General features: G+C 44.5%; 1 protein-coding gene across 1 annotated transcript; it reads right to left on the minus strand.

The window, feature by feature from the left end:
* Positions 1-600: 600 nt before the first annotated feature.
* LOC132345399 (endogenous retrovirus group K member 7 Env polyprotein-like) lies at positions 601-3,549 on the minus strand. The gene is given in 2 exon segments (XM_059887292.1): positions 601-2,316; positions 3,047-3,549. Coding segments are annotated over 2 exon segments (2,184 nt in total). The 5' UTR covers positions 3,515-3,549.
* Positions 3,550-18,456: the final 14,907 nt, after the last annotated feature.

Genomic DNA, 18,456 nt, shown 5'->3' on the forward strand with positions numbered 1-18,456 from the left:
CTATAGGGCAGAGGTGCAATGGGTTTACAACAAAGGAAAGAATTTATTACCTTAAGGGTCTAAAGTTGCTAACACCAAGGCCACCACTTATTTTTTCTACATACCAACTATATTAATTAATACACTTCCAAGGATACAATACAGGGGATGTGGAAACTTGGCAGCAAGCATTGGCTCATCAATGAAATCTTCTTCTAGTTTTATTCTGACAGCTTCTAACTCTCCGAGAGGCTCTAAACTATTTGAATATCTTAAGCTTCCCGTGCCTCTTGAGGCTGGGAGACTGTAAACAATCGAATGCATAGCTGTAGGAGTCCGGCTAAACTTGTCAGACAAGTTAGAGAGCCATCTGAGGGGTTTGGAGTTAAATACTCCTATTATGCCCAGGAACTTTATTAACTGGAGCTGTAAGTTAACTCTTTTTCAGAGAGAGAGATGGTGGTGGGGGACAGGCCCCCGTAAAGTCAGAGGTGTAGGTGAGAGCACAAAGCAGTAAAGCAGGCAGACTCTGGTTTTGGGGTAGATGCTCAGGCAGGCCCAGAGGGGCACCCCTTGAGTTCTGGCTTGCCTTGCCCACCAGAACTCTCCCACATAACCTTGTTATGGGTGGGGACTCCCGTGCTGGCTCCCGGCATCTCCCCCTTTTTTATTTCTTAAAACAGCCAGATGCAGTTCAGTCGCGAGCTTCTGAGTGCTCTGTCGAAGAATTCTGACAATACAAGGAAGAATGATTATAAGAAGCAGAATTAAAGCAGCCAGAGCAACATAGCTAAAAACAGTAGACAGAATATTCTTTCCTGAAATGAAGTTAGAGCAAGTGTGGAAGAAGTCATTTGCTGCTCCAGCGGCAGTAAAATCTAATCGGGAGTATTCCATGGTTGCTATTTGATCGTGAAGTTTCCCTAAATCTAAACCAATGTCAGAGCTGTTCCAGACACCTGAAATATGGTTTTTAATTTTTTCCCAATCATAATCTGTCTCATTTACTTTCAGGGGTGTTACACATATTCACCGGTAGTCAGCATGACAGGACAATGCCATTTTCACTTTTAAAGCCTGCAATTCAGTCCCAATATGTGTTACTGCTTCCTCTAGGGCATCTACCCTCATTTCTAATTTCCTGTCTATAGCTTCCTGGGTTGCCAATGTTAAAGAAACGTTTTTGGACATAGTATCAACATATTGAGCAGTATGTACTTGCTGAGTCAATGATATTGCTGCCACGGTAACAGAAGTAATTGCAGTTATTAAAGCTGCTATTCCCAAGATAAGTAAGCCCACAAACCATCGTGTTCACATCAAATCCTGTAGTTGTTGTAATACAGCCAAACTGTAATTATCATACCAGTAATTAGGCACAGTTACAGGTATCATGAGATAGGGTGGACGTTTCAATACCACAAGAGAATAAACATTATATTGGGGGTTCAAACAAGATGAAAGCATACATTGTTCACAAGTTACTATATTAGGTCCACCTGAATAATTCATGTATACATTTAGTCTCTTGGAGTCATTAGTAAAGAGAAAAACATAAGGTGAGGGTAGACAAGCTAAAATAGAATAATTAGAATTGCTATCTGGACGGAATAAGGAAATGGGAGCAGTGGCAGCAAGGGCCCTCCAAATTTCTGGCTGCTGAAAGGTTCTGTTCTTAGTTGTATAAGACAATATAGGAGGAGCACATTCATTATTATGCCATCTAGTGATACTTAATGGCCAAGGAACCAAGTCTTTCTTCCAATTATAATATCTACTGAGAAAGTCACCAAGGAACAATGGGCTCGTACCTGGGTCTGGGTTACTCCAGTCTTGAATCATGTAATTTCCTCCTCCTGGTATTCTATAATCAATTCTCGAATCATAAGTACAAGATCTCCAAATCGGATATCCTGTACGATCATCTATGGTGTTCCATATGATATCTGAAGGCTTGGTGTTATAACAACTTGGATATCCAGGAGGGGGTCTATGGAATACAGTTTTGTGGGGATCAAGGGCCCCAGGCATACGAGCCTGCAACATCCAAACCGCTAGACGCTCTCTAAGTTCAATACTTGAGGCTGGAGAACGGGTCAGAATTGCTTTTTTAGAGGCTCCAATACGTCCTTCCTTAGGGGTAGTAATAAAGCTTTCTATATAGTTGGGGAAGTTGAAGCAAACAGGAAGATCGTCTGTTAATCCCCTGAAGGTAAAATTGAAATTAATAGGATATTTATCTGTTGTATGGGAAGTATATGACCCTCCCAGTAACTGAGGCTGGTTTGTGTGGATCCATAAGGGGTTGAGAGGGTAACAGGCAGGAAGGCCAGGGGTCTCCAAATAGAGGAAATAGCCTGCAAGTGTCAGACATTTTTATCTCTCTTAAGCGGCAGGAGGAAACAAACTAGCAATATTTTTTCCTTCTCTATACAAATTTAAAGGGAGGTTTCTCTTAAAATATTGTGTTGCCATAATGACACCCGGCTTCTCCTGAAGTTAGCTATTCCCGAGTCTAGAGATAACCAATGCCTTTTTCTTATGGAAATGTTTGTCTTAAGCTATGCTAATGTACTATGCCTTTACCCCAAACTCTGTCTCCAAGTCCTCTTGGCCCAGAACCTACTTGACAAACCAGTATGGATATTGTTCCCCTAATCTATGTAAATGAAACTATTTGTTTGGTGGTCTGCCCTTCTTCAAGATTCAAGTTAATCATTTTATGGCCCAGGATAAACCATTTGGTGCCAAGATTATCCCAAAATGCATCTTATGGGTGAGGGGCCTGGTGCCATTCTGAATTTTAAGACATTCCTTTCTTTCATTAACAGACTGCTAGTGACTATATAACATCCAGCTAAAGACTAGCAGGGGGGTACTCTTTCTGTCCCCTTCTGATGCCTATGTCAGAAGCTTTCTCTATCTCCTTTATACTTTAATAAAACTTTATTACACAAAAGCTCTGAGCGATCAAGCCTCGTCTCTGGCCCTGGATTGAATTCTTCTCCTCCGGGGGCCAAGAATCCTGGTGTATTCGCGTGATTCAACAACAACCTTTCAGGGTCACGTTCCAAGTAACTACTTGAAAGGTTGGAGGATCTAGAAAGTAAGCCCATTTCTTTTCAGGAGTGGGGGAGTAGGCGCTTACCTGGCAAGATAATAAGGCAAGCATAGCAATAAACACCTTCTCAGGGGAGGCAGGAGAGCCCTGCGGGGAAGCTATCCCTTGTGCCTGGTGACAGAGCGCCTTAATCTGTCCCCAGGTAGGTATGGGAGCTTGTTGAGTTGCACGAGCTGGGCGTCCTGGTGGACTCCTGTAAGGCAAAGACTTAGGGGGAACAATATCCTTTATGCGGAGTTGTGACATCTGTCTGGTGGGTGGCTCCCCCTCCTGTTCATCCAGGATCTCTGGCGTCATTCGTCTCAGGACCAGCTGGCCTTCCCGTGTTGGCAGAGGGAGTGGAGGTAGAGGAGGCCCCTTCCTCTTTTGGGGTCGCGGCGGCCGTGGAATCCAGTATCCAAGGGGTTGAGACATGGCAAATCAATCTATCTGGAACCCAAATTGGAGAATCTGAGTCCTGTGGAAAAACACAAGCATATCTTCAACCGCTGGTTAACAATGGGTTGGGACCTTTCCATTGTCTGGAAAGGAGGTCCTTCCATTTAACTAATGGTTTTGTATTCAATTGCTCTGGGCACCAATGGAGAAGCATTGCGGTAATTCCGGCTGAATCAGTATTTAAAACATTTATTACAAAAAGAGCATGTTGCAAGATGTGATGGGGAGAACTATATTTAAACTCCCCTTCTTTTAATTTTTGAATTTGGATTTTTAACGTTTGGTGTGCTCTTTCCACAATGGCTTGTCCTTGTGGATTATAAGGGATGCCTGTATTATGTTTAATTTGAAACTTTAGACAAAATTCCTGAAAAGACTTGGAAGTGTAAGCAGGAGCATTGTCAGTTTTCAAAGCTTTTGGCAAGCCCAAATATGAAAAACAAGTAAAGAGATGTTGTATTACATCTCTAACTGCTTCCCCTGTACGAGCAGTTGCAATAATAACATGAGAAAAGGTATCCACAGTTACATGAACAAAAGACAATTTTGCAAATGAAGAGATGTGAGTTACATCCATCTGCCAGAGTGCATTAGGTTTGAGACCGCGAGGGTTAACTCCCATAGGTAAACTATTTACAGCAGTGGGACAATGAGAACTGGAATGAACAATTTCCCTAGCAGATTCTCGAGGAATCTGAAATTGATATCTTAGTGCAGTAGCATTTTGATGGTGGAGTGAATGAGAAGCCCGGGCTTCTTCAAAAGCAGAAGCCACTGTTACCTTAGTTAGTGAATCTGCCAGGTCATTTAGGGCATTTAAAGGTCCAGGCAATCCAGAATGAGCCCGAATGTGGCCGATAAAATATGCTCGGCTTCATTTCCAAATTTGCTGCTGCAGTTTAGTTAGCAAGTGAAATATTGCAGTTTTGTTCTCAGGCAGAACTGCAGTCTCAATGTGTGGAAACAGTCTGACCACCATACTGAGAGTCAGATCAGATCAGATCAGATCAGTCGCTCAGTCGTGTCCGACTCTTTGCGACCCCATGAATCGCAGCACGCCAGGCCTCCCTGTCCATCACCAACTCCCGGAGTTCACTCAGACTCATGTCCATAGAGTCAGTGATGCCATCCAGCCATCTCATCCTCTGTTGTCCCCTTCTCCTCTTGCCCCCAATCCCTCCCAGCATCAGAGTCTTTTCCAATGAGTCAACTCTTCGCATCAGGTGGCCAAAGTACTGGAGTTTCAGCTTTAGCATCATTCCTTCCAAAGAAATCCCAGGGCTGATCTTCTTCAGAATGGACTGGTTGGATCTCCTTGCAGTGCAAGGGACTCTCAAGAGTCTTCTCCAACACCACAGTTCAAAAGCACCAATTCTTCGGCTCTCAGCCTTCCTTACAGTCCAACTCTCACATCCATACATGACCACAGGAAAAACCATAGCCTTGACTAGACGAACCTTTGTTGGCAAAGTAATGTCTCTGCTTTTGAATATGCTATCTAGGTTGGTCATAACTTTCCTTCCAAGGAGTAAGCATCTTTTAATTTCATGGCTGCAGTCACCATCTGCAGTGATTTTGGAGCCCCCAAAAATAAAGTCTGACACTGTTTCCAATGTTTCCCCATCTATTTCCCATGAAGTGATGGCACCAGATGCCATGATCTTCGTTTTCTGAATGTTGAGCTTTAAGCCAACTTTTTCACTCTCCTCTTTCACTTTCATCAAGAGGCTTTTGAGTTCCTCTTCACTTTCTGCCATAAGGGTGGTGTCATCTGCATATCTGAGGTTATTGATATTTCTCCCGGCAATCTTGATTCCAGCTTGTGTTTCTTCCAGTCCAGCGTTTCTCAAGATGTACTCTGCATGTAAGTTAAATAAACAGGGTGACAATATACAGCCTTGACGAACTCCTTTTCCTATTTGGAACCAGTCTGTTGTTCCATGTCCAGTTCTAACTGTTGCTTCCTGACCTGCATATAGGTTTCTCAAGAGGCAGGTCAGGTGGTCTGGTATTCCCATCTCTTTCAGAATTTTCCACCGTTTATTGTGATCCACACAGTCAAAGGCTTTGGCATAGTCAATAAAGCAGAAATAGATGCTTTTCTGGAACTCTCTTGCTTTTTCCATGATCCAGCGGATGTTGGCAATTTGATCTCTGGTTCCTCTGCCTTTTCTAAAACCAGCTTGAACATCAGGAAGTTCATGGTTCACATATTGCTGAAGCCTGGCTTGGAGAATTTTGAGCATTACTTTACTAGCGTGTGAGATGAGTGCAATTGTGCGGTAGTTTGAGCATTCTTTGGCATTGCCTTTCTTTGGGATTGGAATGAAAACTGACCTTTTCCAGTCCTGTGGCCACTGCTGAGTTTTCCAATTTTGCTGGCATATTGAGTGCAGCACTTTCACAGCATCATCTTTCAGGATTTGGAATAGCTCAACTGGAATTCCATCACTTCCACTAGCTTTGTTCGTAGTGATGTTTTCTAAGGCCCACTTGACTTCACATTCCAGGATGTCTGGCTCTAGGTGAGTGATCACACCATCGTGATTATCTGGGTCATGAAGATCTTTTTTGTACAGTTCTTCTGTGTATTCTTGCCATCTCTTCTTAATATCTTCTTCTTCTGTTAGGTCCATACCACTTCTGTCCTTTTTCGAGCCCATCTTTGCATGAAATGTTCCCTTGGTATCTCTAATTTTCTTGAAGAAATCTCTAGTCTTTCCCATTCTGTTATTTTCCTCTATTTCTTTGCATTGATCGCTGAAGAAGGCTTTCTTATCTCTTCTTGCTATTCTTTGGAACTCTGCATTCAGATGTTTATATCTTTCCTTTTCTCATTTGCTTTTCACTTCTGTTCTTTTCACAGCTATTTGTAAGGCCTCCCCAGACAGCCATTTTGCTTTTTTGCATTTCTTTTCCATGGGGATGGTCTTGATCCCTGTCTCCTGTACAATGTCACGAACCTCATTCCATAGTTCATCAGGCACTCTATCTATCAGATCTAGGCCCTTAAGTTTATTTCTCACTTCCACTGTAGAATCATAAGGGATTTGATTTAGGTCATACCTGAATGGTCTAGTGGTTTTCCCTACTTTCTTCAATTTAAGTCTGAATTTGGCAATAAGGAGTTCATGGTCTGAGCCACAGTCAGCTCCTGGTCTTGTTTTTGCTGACTGTATAGAGCTTCTCCATCTTTGGCTGCAAAAAATATAATCAATCTGATTTCGGTGTTGACTATCTGGTGATGTCCACGTATAGAGTCTTCTCTTATGTTGTTGGAAGAGGGTGTTTGTTATGACCAGTGCATTTTCTTGGCAAAACTCTATTAGTCTTTGCCCTGCTTTATTCCCTATTCCAAGGCCAAATTTGCCTGTTACTCCAGGTGTTTCTTGATTTCCTACTTTTGCATTCCAGTCCCCTATAATGAAAAGGACATCAAGGTTAAATTCCTCCTCTGCAAGCATAACAAAAGCCTCTATAACAGCTGTGAGTTCAGCTCTCTGGGCCGAAGTCTCCTGCATATGTAAAACTTTATACTGATCTCTTGTAACTATAGAAGCTCTGCCATTAGCTGACCGGTCAGTAAAAACCATTAGAGCGTCTGAGATGGGGGAGTATTCACATCTAACAGGGAAAATAACTGGATGTTTAGACATAAAATTTAGCAAAACATGTGAAGGTAAATGATGCAGAATTTGGCCAAAATAATTTCCTACAGCAATCTGCCAATTTTCATCAAACATTAGAAGAGCATCAAGCTGTTCTTTATTATATGGAATTACAATTTCTGCTGGCTCTTTACCAAATAATTCAATACTCCGCTTTCTCCCCTTTAATATTAAAGTAGCCACTAAACCTGCATAAGAAGCCACTACCTTTTTAGCTTGAGCGCGAAGATGGATCCACTCTAGGGGGCCATTTTGCCATAAAACTCCTGTAGGCGCTGTTGGAGTAGCCAGGCAGAGGAGTTGCCAGTTTGTTTGTAAATCAATTCTTTTTACATAGCTATCAGATAAAGCTGCTTCTACTTTGTCTAAGGCCTCCCGTGCCTCAGCAGTTAATTGTCTTTTAGAAGTTGGATCAGGATCCCCATGTAAAATGTTAAAAAGAGGTTTTAATTCGGCAGTGGTTAATTTTAAATAGGGCCTAATCCAATTAATATCGCTTAAAAGTTTTTGATAATCATTTAAAGTAACAAGGTGATCTTTTCTTAATTGTAAAGGAGCATGAGTCACGGTTTCTGAGTTGATAACCCTTCCTAAGTAAGTTCTGGGCGGATTGACCTGAATTTTTTCTGGGGCAATTTTTAAGCCTCTGGCTGTCAATGCCTAAGTCAAATCTTGGAGGACAGTTTGTAAATGAGCTCTATCAGGATGAGCTATTAAAATATCATCCATATAGTGAATCATATACAGTTGTTCATATTTAAAGCCCTAATATCTTCTATAGCTGCATTAACAAATTTTTGACATAAAGTAGGGCTATTTTTTGGAGAAGGAAATGGCAACCCACTCCAGTGTTCTTGCCTGGAGAATCCCAGGGACGGGGGAGTCTGGTGGGCTGCCGTCTATGGGGTCGCACAGAGTCGGACACGACTAAAGCGATTTAGCAGCAGCAGCAGGGCTATTTTTCATTCCCTGGGGCAACACTTTCCATTGAAACCTTAAATGAGGCTGTTTAAAATTTTCTGATGGTAAACAAAAGGCAAATCGCTTTTTATCCTCAGCATTTAAGGGGATGGTGAAAAAACAGTCTTGCAAATCAATTACAATAATATTATGTCCTTCTGGGACAGCTACTGGGGAAGGAAGCCCGGGTTGTAAGGCCCCCATATCTTCCATAGTGGCATTGATAGCTCTTAAATCTTGTAAATGTCGCCACTTGCCAGATTTTTTCTTAATAACAAAAATAGGAGTGTTCCAGGGACTACTGGAGGGCTCAAAATGTCCCAATTGCAGTTGTTCAGAAATTAACATTTTAGCTGCCAGTAATTTTTCCTGAGGCAGAGGCCATTGTTCTACCCACACTGGGTCTTGAGATTTCCATGTAATGGGGTCGGCAGCAAAAACAATGGCCTCCATTATAAATTTGGATATCCCAATCCAGTGCATAGCTGTCAAGGGGTTGGACAAATTGGCTCAATTATTCCTTCCTGTTGTTTACCTAATCCTTTGGATGGATCATAGCCCATATGGAGCATTTGAGAGGGCACTTTTTCATTGGGACTGAAAAGTAGCACTCCCATTTGAGATAACATGTCCCTTCCCCATAGAGTAAAGGGGAGTGAAGGAACTACATAAAGCTGGAAAGTTCCGCAGGTATTCTCAAACTGCCAATCTAATATTTTTGCACTTTCAGCTACTGCCTGGACTCTCCCTATTCCCACCAAGTCATTTTCAGTTGTATGCGTTGGCCAGGAACTAGGCCAATCTTTCCCAGCAATGCAGGAAACATCTGCCCCTGTATCTAACAGCCCCACAACAGACTTGCCAGAAACCAAGATAGTTTTCATAGGGCGTTTCTGAGTAATCTCTGTTACCCAAAAGACCATATCACTAGACCCAAACCCTCTTTCTTGTCTCTCACTTTGAGTAGCAGCGTGCCCTATGGCAGCGTGATAAGGTAAAAGTAAAAGCTGTGCTATTCTTTGTCCTTTATGAATTTGTATAGTTTTAGTTGGGGGTGAAATCATTATTTGAATTTCTCCTGTATAGTCTGAATCAATTACTCCAGGCACAATTATAAGTCCTTGCGTGGCTAAAGAGCTTCTGCCTAATACAATTCCCACCAAGCCTGTTGGTAATGGGCCTCTAATCCCGGTAGGGATTTTTATAGTGGGACTATCTGGTGTTAATATTGTTGAGGTGGTGGAACTGAGGTCCAATCCTGTGCTGCCTGGGGTTGCTCTGATGAGCTCTGTGATGGGACGAAGGGTATGAATGGGTTCATTGTTGTTGTCGTTGCCCCAGTCGTTATCAGGGCCTGGGGCTGGCCCCTCAACCCGTTTCCCGACTGCTGGTCAGGAACTAGCGAGGTTCCGTTTTTATGGAATCTTGATCTGCAGTCTTTAGCCCAATGATATCCCTTCTGACAACGAGGACAAAGTGATTTAGGGAGATTAGGAATCATAGCCATGGAGGCAGGGTTTGGCTGAGAAGAGTTAGCTGTTCTTTGGGGGCAGGTGCGTGTAAAGTGCCCCTTGTGACCCCAAGAAAAGTAGGCTCTGGATGAGCCAGCATTCCGGCCTTGATTATTGGAATTCCTCCCTGTAAGAAACGATTGAACTGCTTGCTGATAAGAATCTCCTTTTATGGCCGCTGCTATGGCAACACCCTGCATCATTGCTGGCCCTACATCTGCACATTGCTTGATGAAATCTGACAGTGTTCCATATTTTTTTATAGGACGTAGGATAGCCTGGCAAGTAGAGTTAGCATTTTTGAATGCTAATTGTTTTATCAATATGTCAGCTGCCTCATTACTAGAAATTACTCTGTGAATTCCTTCCATAAGCCATGCTACAAAGTCCTCATATGGCTCCTCTGGTTTTTGTGTGATGTTTGAAAAGGAAGATGTTGATTCCTTTCCTTGATACAGTGATCGCCAGGCCTTAAGGGCACAGCCTGTCGCTTGATCTAGAATCCTTGTGTCTAGAGCCATTTGATCTCCCAGTGTTCCAAATGCATTAGTTCCTGCTATCATATCTTTGGTAATATGACTCAGGTCATCTCTGCGGTTGGCATCAGCCTGCTGTTGGGCAGCATCAGATTATTCAGCTATCCAAAGCATAAATTGCCCTCCAGATAGGCAAGCCTTAGCAACTGATTTCCAATCATGAGGTGTCAGTGGCCGCTAAGGCCTCTAACAGTGTTATAGTATAGGGGCTGTAGGCCCATATGTAGCACAAGCTTGTTTAAGCTCTTTTATCATTTTCATAAAATGATATCATTTTAAGCTTTCATATCATTTCAAGCTGGTTTTAGAAAAGGCAGAGGAACCAGAGATCAAATTGCCAACATCCGCTGGATCATGGAAAAAGCAAGAGAGGTCCAGAAAAGCATCTATTTCTGCTTTATTGACTATGTCAAAGCCTTTGACTGTGTGGATCACAATAAACTGTGGAAAATTCTGAAAGAGATGGGAATACTAGACCACCTAATCTGCCTCTTGAGAAATTTGTATGCAGGTCAGGAAGCAACAGTTAGAATTGGACATGAAACAACAGACTGGTTCCAAATAGGAAAAGGAGTTCGTCAAGGCTGTATATTGTCACCCTGTTTATTTAACTTACATGCAGAGTACCTCAAGAGAAACACTGGACTGGAAGAAACACAAGCTGGAATCAAGACTGCCGGGAGAAATATCAATAACCTCAGATATGCAGATGACACCACCCTTATGGCAGAAAGTGAAGAGGAACTCAAAAGCCTCTTGATGAAAGTGAAAGAGGAGAGTGAAAAAGTTGGCTTAAAGCTCAACATTCAGAAAACGAAGATCATGGCATCTGGTGCCATCACTTCATGGGAAATAGATGGGGAAACATTGGAAACAGTGTCAGACTTTATTTTTGGGGGCTCCAAAATCACTGCAGATGGTGACTGCAGCCATGAAATTAAAAGATGCTTACTCCTTGGAAGGAAAGTTATGACCAACCTAGATAGCATATTCAAAAGCAGAGACATTACTTTGCCAACAAAGGTTCGTCTAGTCAAGGCTATGGTTTTTCCTGTGGTCGTGTATGGATGTGAGAGTTGGACTGTGAAGAAGGCTGAGTGCCGAAGAATTGATGCTTTTGAACTGTGGTGTTGGAGAAGACTCTTGAGAGTCCCTTGCACTGCAAGGAGATCCAACCAGTCCATTCTGAAGAAGATCAGCCCTGGGATTTCTTTGGAAGGAATGATGCTAAAGCTGAAACTCCAGTACGTTGGCCACCTCATGCGAAGAGTTGACTCATTGGAAAAGACTCTGATGCTGGGAGGGATTGGGGGCAAGAGGAGAAGGGGACGACAAAGGATGAGATGGCTGGATGGCATCACTGACTCGATGGACATGAGTCTGAGTGAACTCCGGGAGTTGGTGATGGACAGGGAGGCCTGGCGTGCTGCAATTCATGGGGTCGCAAAGAGTCGGACACGACTGAGCGACTGATCTGATCTGATCATTTTCATTGGAATGGGTTTCCAGTAAAGGGGTTTTCCCGTACCATGTGCATCATACACTATCGGAAAACAGGCTTCAATGTGGAGATCAATCTCCTCGTCAGGGCCCGAGAGGACCCTCCTCTGGGGAATTCCTGATAGGGGCCTTTTATTCCCATAAGGGTGGGGAGGAATGGGAGAGTGGGAGCATCTCCTCTCCTGTTCTGAAGATCCCCTGACTGTCTGATACCCAGATCTTACAGATGGTCTAGTTGGGAATGTTTCTCCAAAGCTCTCAGGAGCGGATGGCCTGACTGGGGATATTTCTCTTACTTTTTAAGGGATGTGTTCTGCTAGGAGAGGCCGATCCTCATCAGAATGATATTGAGCTGCTGCCTCCTCTAAAGCTGTTTCATCTTGAGGGGAAAGCTGATCTTTCTTTTCATCTTTATGACTGCTGGTTTTCATAGCAGCTAATATAGTCCTTAGTTCTTGATAGGTATGTATGGGCTCTTTATTTTCATTTTCTTTTTTATCAGGTACTGTTTCATTTTCATTGCCTTTTTCAACAGGTACCTTTCAGGCCCACTTTCTTTTCTATCTGGTATTTTTTCATTTTTATTTTCCTTTTTAGCGAGTCCCTTTCCAGATTCAAAAGCGGGATCTAAAACATCTCTCATCGTATTCCACAGAGAAAAGGTGTTGCTGCTGCTGCTAAGTCGCTTCAGTCATGTCCGACTCTGTGCGACCCCATAGATGGCAGCCCACCAGGCTCCCCTGTCCCTGGGATTCTCCAGGCAAGAACACTGGAGTGGGTTGCCATTTCCTTCTCCAATGCATGAAAGTGAAAAGTGAAAGTGAAGTTGCTCACTGGTGTTTGACTCTTAGCAATCCCATGGACTGCAGCCCGCCAGGCTCCTCTGTCCATGAAATTCTCCAGGAAAGAATACTGGAGTGGGTTGTCATGCCCTTTTCCAGAAACTAACATAATGTATGTTAATTTTATTTCAATTTAAAAAAAAGAAAGAAACATTCTATGCCCAAAAATGGCAAAAGGGGGAATACTGACTCATTTGACAGGTAAATCCAAGAAGGTTCACATATATCTTGACCCAGAACTCAACAACTGCCATGAGAATGCTGTTTCTATTTCTCAGAAATACCTTGTATTGCACTGGATACCTGCTCAGACTGACTGTCCCTTGAAGGTTACAAGATGGTCTTTCCCTGCAGCACTGTAAACCTTCAGGACCAAGCCCTATGGAGAAAAGGGAGTCTACTGCCCTAAAATCTTGATCAGTATTCCCAGGACTGAGTTTCATCGACTGCGATTAGCTTGGCCTGGTTGCCCACGACCCTTAAACAGGTCACTATCAGTGGCAGAGGTTGCAGAGGCCTGGACTGCAAGGCACCTTCAAGACTACCCAAGGGAACTGCACGTGGAGGAGGTGGGGCTTCTGGGTGGTCAAAGCCATGAACCATTCGCTGCATGAGTCTCGGAGTGGGAGGATGCCCAAGTGTGCCAGGCACTCGGGAGGTTTATGCCCCAAGTCCTTGGTGAGTTTGATGACAGTATACTTTTGAACTTCTCCAGAATGATTCACTCTGGAGCCTAAAGCAGCCTTTCTGAACTTGAGATCTCCATCTCCATCTTGACCCTTGTGAGGCCTAACAAGCAGCTACTCCCATCCCCTTGGGCCTATGCTTAAAGGTAGCAGCAGAGCCCAATGGCATTTTCTCCTCGCTTTAGGGTTTCTTTCAACAGTAATGAGGTAGATGAGTAGGACATATGGATGTCACATTCCCACATTGACCTCACCTCTTCCATCCCTTCATCTCTGAAACTGTGCCTGGCCTTCAGCTGAACACTTCCACTTACACATTACTGAAATGGATCCCATTACCCTCCTTTTGGGCTTCCCAAGCTAAAGAACCTTCCTGCCAGTGCAGGAGATATGAGAAATTCGGGTTTGATCCCTGGGTCGAGAAGATCCCCTGGAGGAGAACGTGGCAACCCATTCCAGTATTCTTGCCTGGAGAATCCCAGGGACAGAGGAACCTGGTGGGCTACAGTCCGTAGAGTTGCAAAGAGTCAGACATGACTGAAGTGTCTCAGCATGCACTCATACAACCTCCTTTTACAGATGGAAAAGCTTAAGTTCAGAGAGGTCAAGTCCCTTGCCCAAGGTCACACAGCAGGCAGGGACCAGAGTCTGGTCTGTCTGCCTCCACTCCTGTCCTGTGCTGTTCCCAAAGCCCGCTCTGGCCTCCCAGCTGGTGAAGAGAAGGAGGCCAGTGTGTGTGGGTCAGCAGTCTGCTAGCTGCCGTCTGCCAGGAGACAAGCATTCAGCTGTCAGCTTCAGTGGTGATATTTCATTAGTTCACACTATTTCCACCTGCTGTGGTGGGGAACAGGATACAGAGTTCCTCACATCCAGGGGCCTGTCGGGCTGGGTGGAGGCTGCGGGATCTAATGATATTTATGAGGTCAGCCCTGTGAAGTGATGTGTATTAACTCAAAGGAATGTCAGCCTCATTCCGTCTTGAGCCTGTGGCCTTGTTTCCCCTCTGGTCCCCAACTTGTATTTAAGTGCAGTTTCACCCCTGAGAGAGAGAGGTCAACGGGTAGAAAGTCCTAAGAGTGTTAAGAGCATGCAGGTAGACAGCCCTGGGTCCCTACCCTGGCTCTGCCACTTACTTGCTGTGTGACCTTGAGCTGGTCGCTCTGCCTCTCTGGGCCTCAGTTTCCTCATCTGTAAAATGGAGCTGAAGAGGAAGCTGTGATGAATACTGAATGAGACCCTGCGTAAGGGATCTGGAGGATACAAAATCCTACACAAATGACAATCGGAGTGGTTATCATTGTGAGGAATTTACCCTCAACCCAGCCCTTCCACTGAGGTCTGCCTTTGCAGAAACACACAGAGCAGCTTTGTGGATAGGAATATGGAGAATCAAGGAGTGCCAGCCGCTGATAACCACTGGCTTTTGGACCCAATGTCCTTGCTGGGGAAATCAGGAGTTGCTGATAAGGAAGAAGGAAGAACTAGAGGATGTGAAAGGTACAGGGGCTGAAAATGGGGTCTCAGACCCAAGGTGGTCCTAGCTGGGGCTGGGACTCTGGCAAATAAAGCCGAGGTTGGGGCTGTGTAAGCTGAGGTGATTATAGCTCTTGGCCACCTGAGTTTGAATCCCTTCCTTGAAAAGCTCACCTATCTCAGTGATGCTCAGAGAAAACCAGGGAAGAGTTCAGTCTGTGAGGCTGGAGTTACAAAGGGGAGCAGCGCATCCCAAGGTCATGGCTGTGAAAGTTAGAAGACCCAGTAGAAACTGGTAAGCACCCAGACTGTCCCTTTTTGGACTGCACTGAGTGATGTGTGTGGAGAAGCGGAGAGATGTTGGTCTGCAGAGTGTTTAAGAACTCTCTCGGCTCCCAGATGCCTGCTGACATCAGGGAGCAGACAACATCCTACCCTGAGTGCAGCTCAATGGATAGAGCCATCCTAGATTCTAAAGGCAGGAGCCTTTCTCACATTATCATTTCTTCCTCAATGCACTTCTACCTCTGTCCGTCCTGGCTCCCATCTCCATGACAACCCACATCCCATAACGAGAGTTAGAATGGTCATCGAGGACTTTCCTAGTGATGCAGTGGGTAAGAATCTACCTACCTACCAGTACATGGGACACAGGTTGGATCCCTGATCCAGAAGATCCCACATGCTGTGGAGCCAGAACTGCTGAGCCCACGTGCCTAGAGCCCGTGCTCCATAACAAAAGAAGCCATCACAATGAGAAGTCCGTGCACCACATGGAAGTGTAGTCCCCGCTCACAGAAATGAGAGAAAGCCTATGCACAGCAAGGAAGATCTAGTGCAACCAAAAATAAAATTAATTAATTAATTAAAAAAAGAATGATCGCTTGAAAGAGGTTGTGTATTTCTGTGTGTATGTGGTGTGCGTGTGTTGGCCCTTGCACCCATGCTCATGCCCACAGGGGATGGCTGATAAATTTCCATGTGTTTTTCTGGGACTCCCATCCTATGCGCTCTTAACTGACTCTTGGAATAGACAGTGACTGGCACTCTCCCAAGACGGACCCAGGAGCTCTAACAGTCAGCAGGTGTCCTCTCCATCATCTAGCATCTTTGCCTCAAAATCAAGTAAATACTAATATTCTGAACTCTGCTACAGTAATGAAGGAAAACAAAGGACTCATATCTGTACCCTAGTGTTACGGATTGAGTTGTATCCCCCCAGTTTCATCTGTTGAAATCCTCACCTCTAGGACCTCAGGCTGTGACTGTACTTGCTGGATTGGTGTTTGCAGAGGTAATTCACCTGAGATCACTGGGGTGGACCCTAATCCACTGTGACTGGCTTCCTTATGAGAAGAGGAGTTTGGGACACAGACATGCACAGAGGGAAGACCATGAAGATACAGGGAAAAGATGAGTGTCTGCAAGCAGAGAGAGGCCTCAAGAGGAACAACCCTGCAGACACCTAGACCTCGGACTTCTGGCCTCCAGGACTGTGAAGACATTAATGTCCGTTGTTTAAGCCCCCCAGCCTGGGGTCCTTTATTGTGGCAGCCCCAGCAAACCATTGCATGAATGACACAGAGAGACTGCTGACGGGGGTATAAGAGGGAAGGGGTCTTAATACATGGACCATGGTTTCATGAAAACTCTCCATGTCTTTTGAAATGGTTACCTTTCCTTTCTTAAAGAAATTTTTTATTATAAAAATGACATATACCCTTTAAAGAAACAATGGAAAATAATGGGGTTGGGGTCGGGGAGTCTCCAGGGATTCATTGCTACCTGAGTACAACCAGCCTTTGTTTTTTGTTTCAACCACGCCGCATGGCTTATGGGATCTTAGTTTCTCAACTAGGAATCAAACCGTGCTCACAGCAATGAAAGCGCAAGTACTAACCACTGGACCACCAAGGAATTCCCCCAGTACAACCACTGCTATTATTTCTGGAGACTTTTTTGCCTTCCTGCTTCTGCCAGGCCACCCACCTGTCAATCATCCTTGGTGAATCAGCTTGGATCCCACTACTTACTGGAAGCCCTCTTTGGTTTCTCCCCCACCTCCTACCAAATGCCCCTCCTAGCTCCTGCATTTGCCTTCATCACTGCCTCAGTAATGGCCCCGTTATCCCACCTGTTCTCTGTTTCCAGCTGCCTTTTCAGCTGGGAGTTTGAGGCACAAACACCCGCTGTCCAGCTTCTCCAGGAGGGCCTCCAAGGAGAATAAATCAAACTGATGTTTTTATTTTTGGCTGCGTGTGGACAGTGGTTCTCTAAAACATGCTTGGATTGCTACTTATAATGCCATCTAAAACCATTTATCTACCTGTACTTCAGAGGCACCTACCGGTATATAATTAATGTTTCAGGAACTGCAGGCTAAGAAGCAATGTTGTAACAAACTCAATAAAGACTTTAAAAATGGTCCAGATTTAAAAAAAAAAAGGAACTGCAGGCTACCCTTGAGGTTCAAGCTTCATATTCATGGAGTTCTCACTTAGACCGAAAATTGCAGCTCATATTCTGATAGGAGAGGATGCTTTGGGGAACTGGAAACCAGATACTGGAAATCAGACTGAGCAAATCTGGAATGTTTGATACCTATATGTCTTGGTGTCTCTTCAGCCAATGGAGGGAGGCCTGATGTTGGCCCCTTGTGGGGAAGCCCTCGGTGATACAAACAGTGTGTTTTAAGGGCATGGTTGAGCCATCACTTTTTCTTATCACCTCTGTATTGCTTTCATTCTGATTCTGGGTTGAATTCTATTGAAAAAATATTATAAATCACAGAAGCTGAATCCCTTTGAAAACCTAGTGCTCCCTATCATGCTCATGACCCTAGACTAATCCATAGATGGTGTTGGGCCACAGGACTGAGGCTTGGAGACAGTGACTGAGAATCAGGAAATACACATATTGGCAAAGCAAGGTGGAGAAGGACTGGCTGGGACTGCAGGCCATGCTTCCCACCCTCCCCACTATCTCTCCCCCTCACTATCTCCCTCCGTCCCTCTTCTCACTCTCACCATCCCCATCTCCCCTCCGCTTTCCCCCCTCTATGCCTCTTTCTTAGCTGGACCATTCCTTTCCTTTGTCTCCTTGGCCGGCCTTTCTTTTCCACAGCTCTCAGTCATGACTCCTCGGCCTTATAGTTCTATTGCATTGATAGGTCTTTAGAGATGAATTTACCCATCTCATTTTCAAGGTTTTTCCTTCTGTTGCTTTTTGAAAAATTGTGATAAAAATGCACAACAAAATCTGTCATCTTAACCACTTCGAAGTATACAGTTCAGTTGAACCAAGTATACCATTCAGTTGTACTAAAACCTGTCAACCATTTCGTTTTGCAGATGGGAAGCCTGAAGCTCAGAGGGAACGGGACATGTCGGGGGACATGGCAGAGAGAGGACTCACACTCAGACTATGGATCGCCTTCTGGGTCCCGAAAGAGGGCAGGACATGTCAAAGGGAAGAGGAGGAACAGGGTAGAGGGAGAGGTGTGAGGCATGGGCAGGAGGTGCTGGGTCATGGTTAGACAGTGGTCCGCGCTCTGTTCTCTCCTCCTCAGCTGGAAAAGGCATGAACTATCAAATGAAAAGAACATACTCAGTGAAAGAAGTCAGGCACAAAAGTCATCCATATACTGTATGATTCCATTTACAGGAAGTATCCAGAATAGGTAAATTCATCGGTGCAGAAAGTGGGTTGGTGGTGGTCAGGGGCTGGGAGAGACTAGAGAGTG

The sequence above is a fragment of the Bos taurus genome, chromosome 5 (assembly GCF_002263795.3).
Source record: "Bos taurus isolate L1 Dominette 01449 registration number 42190680 breed Hereford chromosome 5, ARS-UCD2.0, whole genome shotgun sequence".
Lineage (NCBI taxonomy): Eukaryota > Metazoa > Chordata > Mammalia > Artiodactyla > Bovidae > Bos > Bos taurus.